The sequence below is a fragment of the Mercurialis annua genome, linkage group LG4 (assembly GCF_937616625.2).
Source record: "Mercurialis annua linkage group LG4, ddMerAnnu1.2, whole genome shotgun sequence".
NCBI lineage: Eukaryota > Viridiplantae > Streptophyta > Magnoliopsida > Malpighiales > Euphorbiaceae > Mercurialis > Mercurialis annua.
Genome location: NC_065573.1, coordinates 36,431,997 through 36,453,970, shown reverse-complemented (window position 1 = coordinate 36,453,970; position 21,974 = coordinate 36,431,997). Strand labels below are relative to the sequence as shown.

The following is a 21,974-nucleotide window of genomic DNA, read 5'->3' as shown; positions in this document are numbered from 1 at the left end:
ATAATAAAAGAATTTAAAAATTAAAATATAAAATTAATAAACGCATGTTTTAAACGGATTAGATAAATTTAACTAGCTATTTTGATCGTGCCATAAACTTGTTGATCCTTTTATGACCTTAATTCATATGAATCAATCTTCGTTTAATTTCGTGATGTGTTGTTAACCGGTTTGTATTGAAAACTAGCAGTCCTAGATAGGGGGTGTAAATGGGTCGAGCCGAGTCCGAATTAGGTCAAGTTCGAGCTCAAAAAATAACTGAGTTATTCGAGTTCGGTTCAAATTCAATTATTAATTAAATTTTATAATATTTGATGTATTTTAATTTGTGTACTATAGAATATAGTATTTAATCAGTTTAGATGATATACATTTAAATTTAAAGATATATTAATTTAATATAATTAAGAAAATAAACCTTTTGTTAACTTGTTTTGCAATGTTCACTGACAGTTCCATCAACGTTCATGATTCAACGGTAAAAAAGAAAGTAAATCCAAAAAACTGACAAAACGTCACCGCTCAAACCCATCACTCTCTCACACACTTTGTCTTAAAACTATTAGTTAGATTGCACAGAGAAATGTCACCACCGCCACCGCCACCTCGAAATCGCATTCACACTTTCCTCCTCCTGCTACTGACGCTGACCTCACCGGCCACCTCGCACACCCCCACAACAACAGGCCAACCACCGCCATCATCATCCCTCTCCGAATGGCGATCCGCGCACGCCACATACTACGCAGCATCCGACCCACGAGACGCCGTGGGCGGAGCATGCGGGTACGGAGACTTAAACAGCGCTGGTTACGGAATGGCAACAGTAGGACTGAGCGAAGCATTGTTCGAAAGAGGACAGATCTGTGGGGCTTGTTTTGAACTGAGATGCGTTGATGATTTAAGGTGGTGTATTCCGGGGACTTCTGTAATAGTTACTGTTACTAATTTTTGTCCGCCTAATTATGGATTCACTAACGACGGCGGCGGTCATTGTAATCCTCCGAACCAGCATTTTATTTTGCCGATTGAATCTTATGAGAAGATTGCCATTTGGAAAGCTGGTAATATGCCTATTCAGTACCGCAGGTATTGTATTTCCAGTATTCAGTATATTTCCGAGTTTATTAATGCTGACTGTGACTGAGTTCAAATATGATGCAACTCGTGCAATAATTAAACTATATCCCATTAGTTTTTACTTTAGAATGTTAAGATTTATTTTTTAGGTAGAATTTAATAACTTTAGCAGTTACTCCTAGTAGTTAGATTTTTCAGATTTTAAAGTGGCTCTAAACAACTGGTCTTATTAAGATTCGAAACCTAGACCTTAGGAATGTACCGCTTGAGCTAGACCTCGAATTAGTGGTCGAATTGGGTGAGATAGTTGTATACAATGTTGCATTTTATGGATCTGCAAAAACCTGACCAAACTGAATAATCAAATTGAATCTATATATTCGGTTTAAAGTCAAAATTTTAATTTTCAGTTAGGTTCAGTTTTAAAAGTAAAAAAATTAATTCACTTTCGATGTTTGGTTTGATTTTTTAAAAAAAAAAAATTGGTTCGGTTCTATTCGATTTGAACGGAATGCACTCCTCTAAATTTAGTGGAGTGAATTAAAATTCGTTTTAGTGCTTAGTATCAATGTATAGCATCCAAGTTGATTTGAGCATTAGGGGAGCACTTGGTTTATTATGTGGTGAAGAAAATAAAAGTAAGATGAGTTATTAGAAAGTGGGAGACAAACCTTTAAGGCAAGTCCCTATCTCTACATCAAAAGAAGTACATTTTGAATTTTATTGTATTTTGTTATGCATTATAAAGACTAATCTGCTTAGGCTTGGACATTATTTCTCAATATAAGACTATAAAGAGTACTACTATTTTGCATTTTCACATTGCTTTCTATTAGTAAAGTGTTTTATGCTATTCTCTTCTTTTAAAAAAGACTTTAGTAGAGACAAAAACAGCTTATTTGTTTCTTTTTAGGCCTAATTTCTTCGACTTTTTTTGTTTACGGTCCAAACTTTTAAAATCGTCAAATTTAGCCAATTTTTAAAATTTTCGATTTCAATGTAGCCATTTGTTTAAGTTTAAAATGTGTGTATATGCATTTGTTGTAGGCTTTGCATTTGATAAAAAGATGAAAAATTCTTACATAGACTCTCTCTACCATATCATATGTGGGAATAGTCGATATATTATAGTTAACGTCAATTTCTAACTTATAAAATTAAAAATATGTAGAATTTTATAGTATGGTTTCTATATTGTGATGAGACATGTTTCTTATCAGTTATAAAGCATAGTTCTACTAACTTGTTATACACTACGTGTTTGAAACAATTCTGGATTCTTGATATGTAAATTTATTTGAACAGGATCAAATGTAGAAAGGAAGGAGGAATCCGATTTACGATAACGGGATCTAGCATATTTGTTTCAGTGCTGATCAGCAATGCGGCGGGTGCTGGAGATGTAAATGCAGTGAAGGTAAAAGGTTCAAGAACAGGTTGGCTTCCAATGGGAAGAAATTGGGGCCAAAATTGGCATATTAATGCTGATTTAAAGAATCAGCCTCTCTCATTTGAAGTTACCAGCAGTGATGGTGTCACAGTTATATCGTACAATGTTGCCCCTAAGAATTGGGACTTTGGACAGACGTTTGAGGGCAAGCAATTTGAGACCTAGTGTAATGGTGCGAAGGCAAATCATATAGACAAAACCATTTTTTGTATGCTATCTATTAGAGAGCAAGTTATTTTCAAAGCAGGATATAATGTTGTAAGAGCTACACATGTTAATATAATGATCAAATCTGGGTTTTCTCATGTCTACTTATGTACAAGTTGGATTATCCTAGTTTTGCATTTTATAAAAAAAAGAGGAAATGTCTACATTTGTACAAAAATGCCCTATATAATATGGACATTTTATGTATTGGCGTTTCCCATCTGAATGCCAAAGCGATTTGAACATCTCCAAACACTGACCAGTTTCATCTCTGCCCCGCCTATGTTGCACGGAAATCTATCGAGTATTATGTTTTGGTGTTTAGTTTCCGTTTCCAAAAACGCTTCTGAAATTTTAAAGCTTTATATGTATAAACTATTATTGTATAAAATTTCATTTTGCCATTTTACATTTCAGAGTTTCTCATTTCCGTGCAACATAGCTGCCCACCAATGACAAACCAGCATCTTCAAATTGCAATGCGGCAGGATTGACCTCATCTATAAGCCTATGTTGCTCCCATAAAAAGTATCCACTTAACCAGAGCATATATGTCAACATCTTTTTCAGTAAGTAAATAATACGAACAAAAAGCCAAGGATTAAAAGCCATAAATCCTATTCAATGGAAACACCTGACGTAAGAGATAAGGAAAACAAGATCACATGTATTGAAAATGTACTTTAACTTTATCCAAAATCCTTTGCTTTCAAATATTTAACAATCAGTCGAGTAGATTATCCTTCCATTCAAGGAATAACATGGTAATCCTAATAAAAAAACTAACTAAATAAAGAGTACCGCTATGCTAGAAGTGTCATTGACAGATTGACAATTTGTTTCAAGCTAACCTCTATCCTGAAAAGCCTCAGATCGATTTAATCAAAAATCAATAATGGAAAGTGAGTTTGGATGGTGCAGAGGATGAATGCAGAACTAATCAGCTTTAGATATATTTGGTAGCTAGAATTGGAAAAGACGCGAGCAAAGTGATAAGCCTGCATGCTTAGCAATGACAGTTATTATAGAGTCGGAATTCTCGATTAAATTCTCCTTTTATGATTTTTTCACTTATGGAACAGATTTCTGTACCAAATGATAGATATATCACAACAAATAGTATTTTAGATATAGCTAAAACACCGACTCCAAAATGAAGTTACTAATAAATGAACAGCAGAATCTCTAACAAGCTAAATTTGAAAAAGGAATTTAAGAAAAAGATTTTCACAGGATGCTATAGACTGCTAAAAGGCATTTGTTGACCATTGGCAAGAATCTTTCTTCTTTCTGTTGCTCATATAGTACAAACGTAGTAAATTCATTCACTTGAATAGATGAAATAAGAAACAAAAGAATTTTAATATGTGAATGTGTTTATACAAAACTTTACTCCAGAGTTAATCTAAAGGCAGTAGGGAAAAACCTGGAAAACGAATCAAAGATGCAATAAGCTGAAAATTGAGCCTTTCATGCGAATCAAAAGCTTTACGACCGTTGAATAAGCATTTCACGCCTTCCGAAAGTTAGGTGCACAATTCAAATATAATCCGAAACTATTTAGATCCCAGTTTCTGATGAGATTCAATAAGCAATGCATTCAGCAATATATGAATAGCAGCTTCATAAACAGCTAGATCATAGTGCATCCCATCAAGAGTACACCGAGGTCCACAATTCCAGCTCATGGACTGAATATCCAGCAATAGAAGCGGACCACCATATCTACGCAATAATCTACTGTTACGCAGCGCTCTATCATAAGCATGCCACATTTCATCACTCATCCGTTCTCTCTTTGCCTCGGTGTTCAACATCCCATTGATCAACATTGGCATACCAAGCCAAAACAAATGCGGCGATCTAACAGAAACTGAACCTGTAACAGGACCATCAGTCCCTAACTCCGGCGAAAATGGCAACAAAGATACAACAGAACTCCTCAATGATTGCAAATCAAATCCATAATCAGAGGCATTAGTCACATGAAGCATATGCCAAAGCCCTGCTCCCATAATCAAAACATCAGGATAACTTCTATTATGCTTAAAACCCGACACCAAATCGGTTAAATTAACAACATAAGGAGCCCAAACAAAATCCAACTTCAAACCAATGTCATCAACAACAATCTGATAATCAGTATGTCTCTTAAACAAATCACCTTTGACAGACTCCATTCGTTCGGAATCAAGAACCAAACTCAACAAAGACTGAACGATTAACCGCGCTTGCGAATCCCCTGCAACAACAACCCATGATCCATTAAGCAAATCTGACGCATCAGATTTATCCAATCTCTGAAACTCACAAGCCTTAATCTTTCCAACTTTGGACCAATCCCAAATCTTTTCATAGCTCAAAGAACCATTCTTTGTATCATCACTAAGAGAAACACTATCATTAGGTTTAACATCCCAAACAATTTCATTAACCAAATTAATGCAAGAATCCTCACGATTATCAAAAACGACAACGGATTGCACAGAGGAAACAAAATCAGAAACAGAAGGGAAATAAGGAGTTAAATGAACACCAATGGCGAGAGTAATAAAAAGTGCACCGCTAAAGAAAAGCATTTTATTACGGCTTAAATGCCAACCGGCCATACCCATTGGCACAAATAATACAATACAGGCAGCTACAACCCCCAATTGTACTCCTCCGAACATAATTCTTTTCCTTACATAAGATCTTGATTGAAGAAGAGGGTACGATTGGATTATTCTTTAAGTTTTGGGGTTTGGATGATTGAAAAATTTAATTTGGTGGGTTGTGTGAAATTGAGTGAAGGGTTTGGTGCAGAGGGAAATTGTGAATGAAGAAAGTGTAAATTGATAGGAATTGGACAACAATAAACAATTATAACAACAAAATTGTCCTTTTTTATGGTTTGATTTTTGATTCTGTGAAGATGAAGTGATCTTTCTTCTGGTTAAAAACGGTGATCTAACATTTTACCTTCTGAAAACAAAACGGTGATCTTATTTAATTGCTAATATACTTCACACGTGCGGAGTGTTCTAAACTCATGATAGTTATTAGGAGAATTTCACTCTTGGTATTTGAACTTTCTTCTTTTTACCATTATGATACCTAAACTTTAAATCATTATACAAGTGACGAATATTTTATTAATAAACATATTTTTCTGTTATAAAATTTGTAGATCAAATATATTATACAAATTTAAGTTGAAGTAGAAAATTAAGACACTGTAAATATAAATTTCATAATAATTAAATTGGTTATTGTTTTCTAGGATAATTTTTTAATCAAAACTTAGACCTATAAATTATGAAGAAAATGTAATATTTATTTTGAAGATTAATTTGATCTCATGACGATTTAAACTATTTTATTACTATACCTTCCACATTTTATTTTTATTTGATTATATTTTATAACTCATTTTGTTAATAAATTATAATTTTATAAAACTTAAAAGATACATGTATATAATTATGTTTATTTATAAAAAAATTATATAATATAATATAATTCATTTGAACCAAATGAATTATGACTAATATTAATTAGTGGTTAAATCGATATTTTTATTTGATAAAAAAAAATCAATAATTTTATGTTACAAATTAATCCTTGAATTTATTTAAAAAGTATTCTCGAGTACCAGGCCTGTTCGGATCTGGTTAGCTCTCGTTTTGTTATGGGCGGGAAAGGCCCACCCATGGTTACGAGCCATGGTATCAGAATACTGTTCTTAATTGCAAATTAGCATCGAAATTGTCAGAGTTACAAAATCAAAAATCCCGCAGATCGAATCGCCGTGGAGTTTATAATCTCTTCGGCGACTTGAACAAGATTCTTCATTATTCCAGTCGCCGCTATTTCTTTCTCTTTTACTCCGTCGCCATTTCTTTCAACTTTGGGACTATACTATACATGTCCATAAAAATCAGCGTCGCTAAAAAAAATTAAAATGACGGAAGCACAAAAGTACGTATGGGAGGGAGCAATTCCACTACAGATTCATCTCCACGAATCGGATGTAACAACGCTTCCGCCGCCGCCTCCGGCGTTTATATTAGCTCCGAGAATAGGCTATTTGCCTTTGCTTATTCCTCTTATTAAACCTTACTTCTCTACTACTCTTCCTCCTGGAAACGACACTGTTTGGTTCGACTATAAAGGCTTGCCTCTCAAATGGTAAAATCTTATTATTGTTCGCAACTTACCTGAAGTTTTTTTCAACTGTTTTTGAGTTTTTTTGATTTGTTTATTCTTTTGGAAAGGTATATACCGACCGGAGTTCTCTTTGATCTTTTATGTGCTGAACCGGAAAGACCTTGGAATTTGACGGTATATGATTCTCATTATCAGATTTTATTAAGATGTTTTATGTTCAATACATAGTTTTTAATTTCAGTATTAGCAAATATATGAGTATTTTGTTTAACAATGTATGTGTTGTTAGTGCACCAATGGTGGTTTGTAAACCATAATTTTTATTTAGTACCTATAAAATGTTACTTAGGTAGCACGTACATAGGGACACGGGACACTTGGACATGGATACGGCAAAACGGTGTTATTTTGAAGTTTCCTATATAAAAAATGAAGTTTCGTGTCCGAAATATTAAATGTCTGAAACATTTCCGTGATGTCAATGAAAATGTTTCCGAAACGTCAAGTGTCTAAAACGTTTCCGAAATAGGACACGTTGATTGAATGAAGTATTTGTGCTACCTAGAATGTCACTGAACTAATCGTGAAATTATTATTCTTTTGTTCTTTTGGAATTTATTAGCTATAAAATTTGTGGATTTATATACTTATTTATTGAGCTGTAGTGACTTCTAAAATGTACTAATTCAGGTTCACTTTAGAGGATATCCAAATAATTTGTTGATCCCTTGTGAAGGTGAAGACTCTGTAAAATGGAGCTTTATCAATTCATTGAAAGAGGTTAGTGCTAGTTTTTTTAAATTAACTGAGCTGAATTTGATGGTTAATTAGATAATTTTACGAATACACATAATATATAGTCATGTGATTTTATGAATTATTGTTCTGCAATTTTAGATTTTTTATTTGTCAAACTTGGATATAGTTACAGACTGGTCATTTTTTGTAGAAGTGTGAAGGCAGAGAGGTATTCTAAGTATGTCTTAATGAATTGATTCTCTTATCAGTATAAATTTATACATACAGGCAGATTATATAACCAATGGAAACTGCAAGAACGTTATGAACATGTCTCAGTCGGATCAGGTTGAGCTATGGAATTCTGTGATGAATGGTATGTCGATCTTTCTGGTTGGGATCAATACAAACTATACATGTTCATGTTGATTGTTGAATGTTTTTGCTTTCTGGTTTGATTTGTAATGGTTATTCACAAAGCAAAAAAAATGAGGGATATGGTGGTGTATTTTACTGCAGATCATGTGCATCAATGCTTTTTTTTTTCTTCCCCTTTATCAACAAAAGTATGATTTTGTATTTTTCATATGATGATAAAATAACAACAATGTTGTTTGGATCCATTTCTAGTTGCAAGAGTAAATTATTATTGTGTAGCTTGAGTTGATATGTGCATGTGCATTTCTGAGTTTCAGTTCTCTGCTGAAGTTCTTAGGATATGGCGAGTTACGAGCATTGCTTCATTCGTTTGGCAGAATTTTTTACTTGTGTGCCTAAGTTTATAATGACATCTAGACATTCATATTCCCCATTTATAGTATGTTCCATTTGTATTTCAGCAAACTGGTCATCTTATAAGAGGTGTTGCATAGAAGAAGTACGTAAAAAATCAGAAACTGGTAGACAAAGAACATGTTTTATTAGTATCAATTGGGAATAGGAAATAAGGATTTGTATCATGGCTTACTGTTGTATTATGTGATGGGTAAACATTAAAAGAAAGCAGATTGTGAAAGTATACGTTACTTCTATTCCCCCTTTGGATAAGAATGCAACTGATCCTGATCCATAATAGATCTGAAGGCTCATGTAGTTCTGTTGTAGCAATTCAAATCAACATGATTTCTGAAAGATCTTCATGTATTTGATTTTACAATATGACCAATTTCCACAGTCAGAGTTGAGATGAAAACATTGACATTTAGGTTTACCAATATTTCTGTTAGGACACTTTGCATATTTTCATGCACTGATTTCTTAAAATCACTTTTTAGGCTCCTTTGTTATGCAATCTTGTAGACAGAGGCATGCACAACATCATCTTTACTAACTTATTGATACTTATTGCAAGATTGAGTAGTGGTTTTAATTGGTCTTGGTCCTCTTGGATCTTTGAATTTACTAGTTTTGGCCTAAATTATAGTCATGCTATCTTTGAATGTTAGGTATTTTGCTCAACTTACAATGTTCTATGTGGAATAATGCTTTTTTGTGGCAGGTAATTTAGAAGCCTACATGCGTGCATCATCTAAGCTTAAACTTGGAGTAATTGAGGATGAATTTTCATTAAAGTTGGATTTGTGCTCACCAAAATCACGTAAGACCACTAGTGAGGTTGAAATGGCTGGGCAAATGAAGACAGGTTAGCAGAATAATATACTCGAATCGAATATTAATAACATAGCTATGTAATTTAAGTTCAAAATATAGAACTTTGCGAGTGAGTATGTTTATTTGGCTTCATCCTAGTAAGTTAATGAGCTAAATCAGATCGAGAACTTGAAGTAAATCTGAATGTCTCTATACGTCTAGACTCTAGAGTACTTTCTGGTATTATTAAGTTTGTTCATCATTTAAGCATGGTGGTATGTAGCAAAGTCCACTTCATCATTATGGAATTTACTGAACTCCTCCTTGAAGATTTTGCCTCCATATTGAACCTGCTAAAATGAACTATTTTTGCAGCAGAAGAAGTTTATCTTTCTAATTTTTTTTTTCTCTTATGCATTTCAAAGATAAAAATTTAATTTTTTAATGTAACTTCTAACAGTGTTAGCCCAGTTAAATAATGATTTATAAATTTGCAGCAGAAAACTTTGCAATGCATGTGTGTTTAAAGATTACGTAAGGGACATGCATATTTAAACTGTAGTACTCAAAGATGTGACCAAGGGAATAAAGTAATATGGACTATGGCATGATATGCACGCCTGATTGCAAACTTCCATTTCATCCCAACCTGTGCTCTCTTTTGGGAATTGATTTTTCTCTTGGAGTGCTTTTGTATTTGAAATTCGAAGTTTCTTTTAGAATGCTGTACTATTTAATTGGTTTAAAAGGAATTCGGGTGATTGTTTTAATTTGACTGCTAGAATCTGTAAATGTGTGGAATGATCCATTGTTTACCGAATATCTATCAAATGTGTGTTTTCTTTGGCAGATAAAATTCCAGTTCGGTTGTATGTTTGGAGTGTTAGTGAGGTTTTTGAAGATTTGGAAGATATACCTAAAATCGATAGTTGGGACAAGATTTCTTACATAAATCGGCCAATCGAGATTCATAGAGAAGAAGGTAATTCTTCCCCCTAGTAGTTTGAATACATTGTTATCTTTATTGATCATTTTATTCTATGTATTTTAATATTTCATAAACCATGAAATGCCAATATGGTACATAATTTTTTGAAATATGTATAATTTCTATATGCACTGTCACTATCATGCCTTGTGGTGATTTCAGATGAACTTGCTTATGCTTATGCTTATGAAAAACCTTAAAAGAGCCCCTTAAGTCCGTTAACCCTTCAACTGGATGTATTTAACAGGGGGACAAATTAATGTTTGCACAGTGAATGTCCATGTTAGCAGAAGCAATTATTGAAAGACTACTATTAATGTCACATGGAGATAACTGAAAATTACTTAGAGGGATTTTGGTACTGGTAGTGACTAAGAGTTACTATTTTACGACTCGCTCTGTTCCATTTAAAAAAGTCCCATTGATAATGTTCCTTGTAAGAAGTCCACTTTGTAGTTTTAGTACTTTATAATTTAATTTGCTCCTTCATCCATTTTTTTAATCTTAATATCTGAAAACAGTCCACAAGACAATTATTTACTAAGGTCATATTTGGTTCGTGGAATAGAGTACACATGAAATAGAATATAGCCATTCTTGAGGAATACAATAACTATTCCTTTTATTTTATTCATAGCCTATTCCATGAACCATACATATTTTAAGTAGAATTCCAAAGCATTAGAGTAAAATAAGCGTAAATATATCAATTTATTTCTTTCTTAAATGGGATGAAGGGAGTATTTCAACTCTAATTTTGTTGTATGGAGCATAGCATCCAGTTTGTATGTCTGATAGTTAATGTTATGGATCACAAACATTCTTCAAATATCATGATGAAGTTGAAACTTTTGATGCCAGGATTAATATTTCCAAGGGCTTACCAACAGAAACAATTTTGATGAACTGTTGACATATCAAAGTGACAATAAAATCGATGATAGTGGCCTGTACATTTTAGAAATTAGTTGTTCATTCTCACCTATGTTGTGCTTAAACGGAAATGGGAAAGCATGTCTTAATGCCATGTTTCTCGTGTGAACAACGATTGGCCTATTTTTATTCTTTTAAAATGATATGCGTTTGCTTATTTCTTGAACTGCAGGTAAATGCTTCACCCTACATGATGCCCTGAGAAGTCTTCTGCCTGAATATTTGGAGGACAAGTCATTGATTGTTGAGGAATCAGTTCGAGCTGACGATGAGGATGAGCAAAAAGTTTCAACCGAAGAGGTAAGCAGCGACACGAAGGCAACAGAGGGGGAAGAAACTTCATGCCAGTCTGCAGGGCCTTCCTGCACATCTTGTGCCACCGAGATTAAACTTGTCCGCATCCAAGGCATTGAACCAAAACTCGACATACCTTTCTCCTGGGTAGTGAACAATTTGAAGAATCCCGAGCATTTTCTTCATATATGTGTTTGTCTAGCATTTCCAAACGCATAAACTCTTTTTCAGATAGGATAATATTTTTGATTCTTTTACCATTTTTTGGCCTTACAGTTAGTCATGGGCTTTTGCAATTTTAAGATATTGCATTCCCTGTATAGAATTAGAATGTACAGAACAGTTCCTCGGGATAATTACATTCATCGCCCTTAGCTTTGGCATTGTGCGTAGATTACAAAATAGCTTCTTATTATGCTATTACAAAGTTGGACAGAAGATTCAATTGGGGATATAAATGAAATATTAAAATCAATAGTTTTTTATCTCAAACAAGGTACAAATATATCACTAAATAAACCTTAATTTTTTAAAAACGGTTCAAGTCTCCTTTCATATGAGAAATAAATAAAAAACTTATTACTGAGCCAAATATTAGAGGTATAGTTGCACCTTTTACCATACATAAATGGCCACCATATTTTGGTCTGTAGCAGTAGCACCCATGCAAATGAAGGCAAACTTATTTGTCATCATAGATAACACTATAATTGTATCTATCAATCACTTGGTGCCAATGTAATTGTGCTAAGAGGCAATGATGATCACAAGGCGGTTTTAATTCCAAATGGAGCATAAAACAAGAATATTTGTTTCCAATACAAACTTCGGGACTACCACCAATAAGCAGAGCATGTATTCGGTTCGAATTGAAATCAACCAAATTAAAAGTTAATGAACTGATTTTTTTTTAAATCAAATCGAACTGGTTAGTTCGGTAGATTTTTAGTTCTATTTGATTATCCTAATTTAGTTTGTACTAAAATCAATGGCAGAACTAAAATTTAATTTTCAATTCGGGCTATATTTCATCTCATCACCTCTGACATTCCGACAATTCGAGTTTAGCCTCACTCTAGTCCGACTTTACTATAAATTTATTTTCTTCTCTTGAAAATTTTCAAAAATTTCCGATCTAAAATCGAACTGAACTAAACAATTGAATATATTTTTATAAATATCAAACTAAACCAAATTTGCCGGTTTGATTATTTGATTCAGTTCATTTTTACACATCCCTACCAATAAAAACTTCATCTCCTATATAAATTGCTATACTCTCATAACTTGGCTACCATCAGAAACTGAGATTAAGTAAAGAGCAATGTCAAAGGCAGAAATAGTAGTTCTTGATTTCTGGGCAAGCCCTTTCTGCATGAGAGTGAAAATTGCACTGAATGAAAAAGGAGTGAGTTATGAAGCAAAAGAAGAGGATTTATTTGGTGGGAAAAGTGAGTTGTTGCTCAAATCAAACCCGGTCTACCAAAAGGTTCCTGTGTTTCTGCATGATGAGAAGCCATTGAGTGAGTCTACTGTGATCGTCGGCTATATTGATGAGACTTGGCCTACACCTGCCTTGCTCCCTCCTTCTCCTTATGCACGTGCTCAAGCTCGCTTCTGGGCTGATTACGTCGACAAAAAGGTTCATTTCATCTTCAACTTTTTTTTCCAAAAGGTCCAGAAATAGTTAAATCAAGAAACACGGAAATTTTGACAAAGTTGCGTGTCCCGTTGCGGAAACTTAAAACTCTTGGAAACTACACACTCTAGGCTGTTTCGACAAATAAAACTAATCATACAGCTATAAAAAAATCTAAAAAAATTTCAACAATTTTTTTTAATTAGTTGCTCACGGTTTTTATTATTCACACTATCTATAATAGTTTTTTTTATTGAATTTAATTATGTTTGATTTATTTTATTAATTGGCACAAATATATAAATAAAATTTAATATATACAGTATTCTTATTATTTACACGTTCCTCCTTGTTTTGTGTTCTTTCATTTTAGAAAAATATTATTTTCCGTGTCTGTTTCGTGTCATTTCTATTTCCTATCTCCGTTTATGTGCTACTTAAATAAAGGTATAACTTATTTTTGCATGGGAAATAATCAATGGGGCAGGTATTTGATGCACTCGGCAAAATTTGGAGGAACAAAGCAGAGGCTGCAGAGGCAGGAAAAATAGAGTTGATAGAGATAGTTAAGGTACTGGAAGGAGCCCTTGGAGATGCTGATTTCTTCGGAGGTGAAACTTTTGGTTATGTTGATCTCATAACCATCCCTCTAACTTCTTGGTTTTTGGCCGTTGAGAAATTGGCTAATTTTTCTGTTGAAATTGAGTGCCCTAAATTTGGTGCTTGGATCAAAAGGTGCTTGAAAAGAGAAAGTGTGTCCAAGATCATCCCTGATCCTGAGAAGGTTTATGAATTTGTTGTCATGGCCAGGAAGATGTATGGAATTGATTAATTCTATTATGGAGAGCTAAGATGAGGGAAATTGATCATTTTCTTCTGGCTTTGTATTGTATTTTATGCATCTACTTGTTTTATTTTGCTATAATAAATAAATTTTCATGTTGCTCATTTACATCACTTGGTAAACTGATCAAATCTAAGTATGGCAAGTTCATGATTTACGTGATGCTCATATAGTATATGATTCAATATATTTTGGTTTCCACGTTAAAGAAACTTCATGAAATATATTATATTGTATCATTCAAATATAAATGGATTGTTGATTTGTCATTTGATATGATATATATGATTGTTATACTTAGATCAACAAAAATTTGAGCAATTTTTATAAGAAATGCTAGGAAAAAACTATTTAACCCACCATTTTGTACCACTTTCATTGTCCCTCCTTACGTGGCGGCATTTAATTCGTCAAATCCACCTCCAAAAGTGTATATCTTAAATTCCAACTTCTAATTCATCCACTCTTTTAATGCCACATAAGGTGGGTTAAAAAGGAGGGTTATATAGCATTACTCGAAATGCTATCTCTAAAATGTAAATCAAAATTAAATGGTCGAGATAATGTAAATTAAAGTTGGGATATCAATGTGATACATTGTACAAAGTTCGGACACCAACTGTGTAATTAACTCCTTTATAGCTTATCTTTTTCAGTTGTTGGGCTTAAACTTGGCTGGGAAATAAGACCCAAACCTTTGGGTCAAAGCTTGAGCTGGGTGAAAAGGCCAAATGATTATGTATAATTAGGCCCTGGCCTGATTTTTGAATGGGCAATGATTCTCGCTACCAGCCTACCATAGACAGTTATTCAAATTAAGTTATTTCTCAAAACTGGTATTTTATGAGTTTCAATGTCTTAAAATGAAAATGAACATGACAAACATATGTTTAATGTAGGAACGAAGCCATATTTTTGAAGAGAGAGAAAAAAAAATTGACTTTGGTCTAAAAGATAAACAATATATTTCATAGAATAAGTTAAATACAGTCGACCCTCCTTATAATTAATATACATGGTGGATTAAAAATTTATTAATTATTAGAATTATTAATTTATTGAATACTTTATAAGACGTAATATCGAAATTGGTTCCTTGAAATTTGATTAACTATTAAAGTTATTAATTTATTGAGTATTAATCATTAGGGTGTCAACTATATATAAAAATAGTTTAACAAATTAAAAAAAAACTGCTAATTGGTGGATAGTTTTATACATTGAACTTTAAGGTGATTTGGCTCCTTATTTGATGCAATCTTAACCATTGTTAATCGTGTGAGAAAAATATTCAACATTCCTGAAAGTATATTAACGGGATAATACATGTTCCATATACCCTTAAGTTACATTTCTATGCACAAAATGATTGATAAGAGTAATTAGAGATACAAATTAAACCCATCATTTTTTTAATGTGGATGTACAATATTTACCTTCAAAATTTCAAAATATGAATGTGCATGTAGGTGCATAATCATGGGGTGAAGTAAAAATGCATATTTGGCCGATCACCAGTTGTTTTTAATTTTTTTTTTCGCTCTTCCCTCTCCAATTATATAAAAAAAATATCTCATTTTATTGTCTTTTGGTAATCACCAACTATTTCTTTAGTACGGAAATTGTATGTATGGATAATTTCTTTCATTTTTTTATAGTATGTTTTTTTTTTTAATTCTTAGGCTTGAACATATTACACAATATTTCATAAGCAATATAGCCATAAGCCGCACCAAAATAATCTTTTTTCTAAATAATTTTATAATATAAATAAAAGCTCAAGATGCAACAAATGGTTTAGATTGGATGAAATCTTGATTACCTAATCAAGGAATATTACATCCATAATTAAGTGAGGCGATACATAGTATTAGACCATATAATTATGCCACAAAATAAAGAGACAAAAATAAAAGGCACCCACATTAGAATCCATCCAAAAAATTGATAAGATGTAAAAAAATAAAAATGGGAATGATATAAAATCTTAGTTAGAGTTAAGTGCATGGGGGCATAATGGGTGATGTTGAAATAAAGCAATAAATGGCAACTTTGTATGATTGTCTCCTACTACTTGTCAGGAAATGCAATGGTTATGTTTTGTAGCATCTTGGCATGAGCATGTGGACATTAGCCTATGCCATTGAACATTAAATGGTTATATCAATTTGGTTTCATTCATGTTTATGGTGCCCATCCCATTGATGGCTTTAGGGATTGACAAGTCTTTCTTTAGATGTCCCAAGTTGTCCCCCTACTTCATTCTGCTAAACTCAACTTATGTTCTTTGTAATTAGGCCATTCACATGCTCCCAAGTACTTATTATTCTACTCATTGTTTTTCTTTTGCCCTATGCTCTCAGAAAATATATTCTCTTAAGTTGTTTTGATACTAATTTTAGATGGAATTAGGTGAGTTTTATATTGTTTTACTTATACTAATAATTTAGTGGATTTCATATTATCATATTGACATCATTTAAAAAATTGGCGTAGCTTATATAATTTTTTATGATAATGTGCATTTCATGTGAATTGTTAGTTTGATCTTTAAGTTGAAAATAATAATATCTGGTGAACTTGTCAATTGGTAATATCCACCTAAAATTCACTCAAAAGTCACCTATTAATAATAAATATTAATATCTGTTCAAATCAACACTCAACAGACCACTGACGGATAATCCTTAAACCGCCGCATCTAAATATTTAAAAGACAAAATATTGAATGTAACAGTGTTTTAAAAACCGAACCGGATCTGCCGGTCAGACCGGTTAAACCGCAAACCGGTTAGTGGTCCGGTCTAAAATACAAAAAAAAACGGATATTTTAGTTGAATCGGGTTGGACCAAATTGAACCGATAAAAAACTTTTTTTTAATTTTTTTTTATTTATTAAACCAGTTGAACCGATCATTGAACCGATTTAACTAGTTGAACCGAAAACTAATGGCCTCGCCGGTTAGGTTTTTAAAACACAGGAATGTAATGCAAAAAAAAATCACTGTAATTTTATAAATAAATTGGAAAGTAGGTGAAATTTATACATTTTTCAATATTTTTTCTTCCTTCAAATTATATCTTGGCGACTAACTGCTATTACATTAATTTTTTACATGTATTTATTAAATTAGTGATAAATAGTTTTAGTGATATATATTTACTAAGATAAACATTTAAGAAACCCCTTACTTTTTATAACTACATCATATTCAATAGAAATTCAATAATAGGGTATTAATATATTAGGATTAGATAAGTATTTTCTTCTTTATTAATACAATTTTATATGCATTATCCTAAATCTAACAATTAAAAAAATGAAAGGAGAAGCCTGTAAAGTTAATAAAGTTTAAAGCATGAGATATGCAAAATTCTAATTATTTCAAATCAAGGAAAAATATAATCTTATCCTTAAAAAGAACAAATTCTGCATTATTAACGAGATCTAAATGAAAACTAATAACAGATAATCATGTATATGATCTCAAAAAGGCCAAAAAAATAAACAAAAGGAAAGAATGAGAGACAAATATGTAAGGTTGTAAAGGGAAATTATGCAATAGATTACAATCTAAATTAAGAGCTTTGGTTCTTGTCAAGGTAGAATGATATGTGGGTATTATACTCTGAACCTCCTTTCAATAATTGATAAAAAAAAAAGTTAGAAGTGATTTATAAAAATTGATAAAAATGGCTTTATCAACAAATAATTGTATTTTTTTATAGAAAATTAATTAGGTGTCTAAATACATGGTTATCCTAGTTTAAATGTAACCTTTCATTTGGTTAGGTAGGTGAATATGCTGTCCTCACTAGAAGCATTTTAACAAACTTCTCAAATTCCACTTAAAGTGTCTAATTTATACCAACAATACATTAACTAATTAAAAGCATATGATTTCTCATTAAGTAGCTATTGATGTGTTATCCAAATTTGGCATGACAATGAAAATTAATAACATAAATGTTGTTGATATTCTTCTTATTGTAGTCTAGTAGTAAAAATATTATGTTTAGCCTTAAATATACAAAATACGCCCATTTCTTTTCGCAATTGTAATAAACCACAAAAATTATTATTATTAGTAGGAGTGTACATCATACTGAATCAATTGAAAAATCAAATTTTATCAGACTAAAAATATCGATTCCGTTTGTTTATCGTAATTTTTTTAAATATTTTGATTCAATTTTTATTTTCAAAAACTAAAACAATTAAAAAATATATATGTAATAAATTTATAAATATTAATAATATATTCTTATGTATTCAAGTGATTAAATATAAAATACATTATTATTTAATTTAGTTTTGATCAATATCAATCTAGAGATATGCTTTGAGAGTTCTATAGAGATTTTTTTTTTTTTTTAAGGGCATATACGGTGATTTGTTTTTTGATTTATGGCCAAAAATCATCATCCCTTTCCCTATATGCTTTTATACTCTCTATGTTTGAATAAATTGCTTCCTTATCAAAATTTACATGCAATTTTGGTGTGTTTTGAGGATGTTTAATTATTCTTTTAATTCTTAATTAGATCAAACAAAAATTAATATTTGTTCGAACTTTAAATTAAATCGATTGATGAATTAAAGTTATGTTCACCTCATTGAACTATATTACAAATGGAGCATGGCAAAGATGGAAATTATTAAGGTGTAAATGGTGTAAGAAAGTTTTCACCATTTATATTCTACTTGTTTATTATCACAATTAAAATTTATTTTTTAATTTTTGTTTGTGTTTTATTTTCTGCAATTAATCAATTGTTTGATTTAATTTATTACTTTTATATCAATTGATTTACGTTGTACTCCCATGTTTATTTTAAAATAACAATTCTTTTTTAGGAAAAAGAATGGTTTTGATCACTAATTTTGCACATCCCTATTGGCAAGACCCCTATTGACAAGTACTTGGGCCTACAAAGACTTTATAGGCAAAATACCCATCAAGTGATTTCTAATAAAAGCCCATTTCCATAATTAACTTTTATATTGCCTTATTTTGTAGTACACTTCTTTTTCAGATTTCACCCTGACCACAAAAATAAAGAAGCACACTCATTATTAGAATTTTAAAATAATTAAAAGAAAATCTCTATCTTTTCTTTCAATTCAATTTAAATGCTTTGGGCAGGACATATTTTTACCCTTCTTCATACTTTGAAATCACAGCGGTTACCTCATTGAATTTATGAGTGATAATAATGTTTGTACTTTCAATGACATTTGCTGGACTGTTCTTTTTCTTTTTAATCTGTAATTAAATAATTTTCATAAATATCCATTCTGATTAATCATTATTAGTAAATTTAAGAATTACAGTTTATTTGATTTTTGATAATTATGTCTTCTCACCAAGTCAATTAAAAATAAGAAAATACAATAAAAGAGTATGATACTAATAAATAAAGGAATTGTCAAGAGTCAAAAGTTCATATACATATCTAATTCTATTTCAGATAATAATGATAATTTCTCATATAACGTTACTCGAACCTTCAGGTATGGGGAAACTGCATGGTATATTGTCACCGGATTCCTGGAAATATTTTGCCCAAATGGCTCATATTTAATAGAATTTCAGGCTTTTTAGGCCGATTATAAAATGAAGCGTAAGAGATCGATGTTTTTTCTAAATTGTCAAGAGATTGCTATTCTTTAAAATTCGTATTTAAGCCTCCATAAAAATATTAAGTTGATTAAATTTGATTGGAGATTTAAGAGAGATGCAAACCGATTTTTTTAAAAAAAATTTATATGATGCCGATGTATACATTTAAGAATTGATTTTAAATTGAATAAGAAATTAATGGATTAAATTAATAATTTTTTAATAAAAAATTATAAAAATAAGTTATCACATGAATTTAGCGAGATATTAAATGATCTTTTTTAAAATTATGAATTATTGAAAAACTTAAATATATATCGTATAAACAATGAACTTTATTTATATATATAGATTTCATTTACTTTAAATTAGTTTTTTTTTATATATTTAACTTTATTGACCATTAAATTTAAACTTAAGCATCTAAATATATTTCATATTTTCAATTTTTTCGCTTATGGGCGAAACTTTAAAATCTTCAATTTTAATCTATTATTCACCTTTTAGTTTGAATTAAGCTATTGGTCTGAAAAAACCTTCACCTTTTAACCCCTTTTCTTTTGCACTCCGACGTTGTCAAATCGCCGATTGCACCAAAATCGGCACCTTTCTTTTTCAATTGCACCCTCAAGCATTAAATTAATTTCTTTTCATTTAAAAAAAGTTCAAATTAATACTTTATATTTTAACATATATTTTAAATAGCGCTCAATGTTATATTTAAAATAAAAAATTATTCTTTCCAAAAATTTAAACCCAATAATATTTTTTTATTTAATACAAATAAATATTATTATATTATAAATATAATTTTTTTATTTTAATTATAATATCGAGAACTATTTAGAATATATGTTAAAATATGAAGTATAGAAAAAAAAATCAATTTGATGTTTGAGTACGCAATTGAAACCAAAAGGTGTGCATTTTGATGTTTGAGAATAAAATTGAAACTCAATTAAAATACTAATTTACCAGAGCTAAAAGTTTCTGTCCAACAGAATAGTTTTTTCTCTCCGGTTTTGCGAAACCATTCAGAATAGCTCTTTCCATCCGAGATGGATATCTTGTCATTGTGTGAGTCATTATCTTTATCTGACGATGAGGATATAGTAGTCTGCAATCTTGGTGATGAAGCAAGATTGGTTGGTGAACAGAAGGTTGCACTTTCTTTAGTTGGGAAGATCCTGACTACAAAAAGGGTGAACAGAGAGGGGATTATTAACACTGTTAATTTCTTATGGAGGACTAAAAAACCGTTGGTGGTGGAGGTGATTGGCATCAACATTTTTGTAGTCCACTTTGAATCTCAGGAGGATAAAAGACGAGTATTAGCAGGAGGTCCATGGAATTACCAAGAACAGATTATTGTTTTGGAAATTCCTAGAGGGACTGGCGATTACGCTGAAATGAAGTTTGATACAATTCCTTTCTGGATTCAAATCCATGGTCTGCCTTTGATTTGTTTAAACAAAGAGGCAGGACGTTCGTTGGGATCTCAGATTGGAGTGGTGGAAGAGGTGGACCTGGGGGCGTCTGGTGATTGTCTGGGAAAGTATCTCAGAGTCAAGATTAAGGTGAATATTACCAAACCCCTGAAGAGAGGTTTGAAGGTTCAGGTGGATAAGGACAGTAAGATGGTAGTGACAGCTCTTAGATATGAGCGCTTGCCAGAACTATGTTATAATTGTGGAATCTTGGGTCACCCCTTAGTTGAGTGTGGGAAGACACAAGGGAGTGAGCCAAGTAATTTAAGGTACAATGATCTAATTCGAGCTGGCTCTAATCCGAGATTGGGGAGTAGTAGTAAGAGAGTTAGAAGTGGGGAAAATGTTCATATCGGAATCGGGACTTCCGGTAACTGGAAAAATTGGCCATTGATGAACAAAGGAAGCTCTGAGAAGGTGGAGAAGGAAACAAACGTGGATTCTGGAGACAGGGGAGCCAAATCAGGAACGGTTACGGAAAATCAGGAAATAGATGTGCAAAAAGATCCCCATGACCATAATTTGAATTTGGAAAGTGGGGAAAGATCTGTAACAGAAGGAGATTTAGTTGAAGTCTGTGTTAATAAGGTCTATGAAAATTCAATTTTTGAAAAATTGGCGCGCAGTAAGAAGAAGGGAAAGATGGATGATGGGCCGAAGAGCAGGCCGAAACTTAAGGCTAGACAAAGGGGAATGAAAAAGCCCACTGGTAAGAGTAGCCCAGGAAACATAAAAATTAACGATGATTTGTTAACCTCCATTCCTCTAGGGGACATAACAAATTTGGGGAAAAAATCAATTGGGTTTTCTTGTGACCTAATTGATGGTGCTGCTAATGGAGGATCAAGAGGAGAGCCAGGAGAGCTATCTCAATCTAGAGACTGCAATTTTGGTGAAGATACAAATGTTTTATCGGTGGTGCCTGCAGTGCAGGACCGCCGTTCACAATGA

General features: G+C 32.0%; 5 protein-coding genes across 5 annotated transcripts; 4 read left to right on the top strand and 1 right to left on the bottom strand.

The window, feature by feature from the left end:
* The first annotated feature begins 484 nt into the window (after positions 1-484).
* LOC126677842 (expansin-A13) lies at positions 485-2,835 on the top strand. The gene is made up of 2 exons (XM_050372645.2): positions 485-1,089; positions 2,386-2,835. The coding sequence occupies exons 1-2, from the start codon at positions 584-586 to the stop codon at positions 2,693-2,695; spliced, it is 816 nt and encodes a 271-aa protein (XP_050228602.1). The 5' UTR covers positions 485-583; the 3' UTR covers positions 2,696-2,835.
* Positions 2,836-4,039: 1,204 nt separating this feature from the next.
* Positions 4,040-5,713, bottom strand: LOC126677841 (protein ALTERED XYLOGLUCAN 9). The gene has a single exon (XM_050372644.2). It carries the CDS (start codon positions 5,407-5,409, stop codon positions 4,294-4,296), a length of 1,116 nt encoding a protein of 371 aa, XP_050228601.1. The 5' UTR covers positions 5,410-5,713; the 3' UTR covers positions 4,040-4,293.
* Positions 5,714-6,440: 727 nt separating this feature from the next.
* LOC126676208 (autophagy protein 5) lies at positions 6,441-11,831 on the top strand. The gene is made up of 7 exons (XM_050370363.1): positions 6,441-6,907; positions 6,994-7,060; positions 7,577-7,666; positions 7,913-8,000; positions 9,123-9,266; positions 10,065-10,196; positions 11,308-11,831. The coding sequence occupies exons 1-7, from the start codon at positions 6,681-6,683 to the stop codon at positions 11,646-11,648; spliced, it is 1,089 nt and encodes a 362-aa protein (XP_050226320.1). The 5' UTR covers positions 6,441-6,680; the 3' UTR covers positions 11,649-11,831.
* A 922-nt stretch (positions 11,832-12,753) lies between these two features.
* Positions 12,754-13,900, top strand: LOC126679544 (probable glutathione S-transferase parC). The gene is made up of 2 exons (XM_050374592.1): positions 12,754-13,071; positions 13,556-13,900. Exons 1-2 carry the CDS (start codon positions 12,754-12,756, stop codon positions 13,898-13,900), a joined length of 663 nt encoding a protein of 220 aa, XP_050230549.1.
* A 6,694-nt stretch (positions 13,901-20,594) lies between these two features.
* On the top strand, positions 20,595-21,974 carry LOC126678651 (uncharacterized). Its single transcript, XM_050373546.1, has one exon. The coding sequence runs from the start codon at positions 20,595-20,597 to the stop codon at positions 21,972-21,974; it is 1,380 nt and encodes a 459-aa protein (XP_050229503.1).

What these genes read in the sequence shown, in the direction of transcription:
- LOC126677842 (XM_050372645.2), top strand. Translation starts at nt 584, where the DNA reads ATGTCACCACCGCCACCGCCACCTCGAAATCGCATTCACACTTTCCTC. An exon ending in ATGCCTATTCAGTACCGCAG is followed by an intron (nt 1,090 to 2,385) that starts GTATTGTATTTC and finishes TTATTTGAACAG; the next exon opens with GATCAAATGTAGAAAGGAAG.
- LOC126677841 (XM_050372644.2), bottom strand. Translation starts at nt 5,409, where the DNA reads ATGTTCGGAGGAGTACAATTGGGGGTTGTAGCTGCCTGTATTGTATTA.
- LOC126676208 (XM_050370363.1), top strand. Translation starts at nt 6,681, where the DNA reads ATGACGGAAGCACAAAAGTACGTATGGGAGGGAGCAATTCCACTACAG. An exon ending in AAAGACCTTGGAATTTGACG is followed by an intron (nt 7,061 to 7,576) that starts GTATATGATTCT and finishes GTACTAATTCAG; the next exon opens with GTTCACTTTAGAGGATATCC. An exon ending in CGAGATTCATAGAGAAGAAG is followed by an intron (nt 10,197 to 11,307) that starts GTAATTCTTCCC and finishes CTTGAACTGCAG; the next exon opens with GTAAATGCTTCACCCTACAT.
- LOC126679544 (XM_050374592.1), top strand. Translation starts at nt 12,754, where the DNA reads ATGTCAAAGGCAGAAATAGTAGTTCTTGATTTCTGGGCAAGCCCTTTC. An exon ending in CTGATTACGTCGACAAAAAG is followed by an intron (nt 13,072 to 13,555) that starts GTTCATTTCATC and finishes TCAATGGGGCAG; the next exon opens with GTATTTGATGCACTCGGCAA.
- LOC126678651 (XM_050373546.1), top strand. Translation starts at nt 20,595, where the DNA reads ATGGATATCTTGTCATTGTGTGAGTCATTATCTTTATCTGACGATGAG.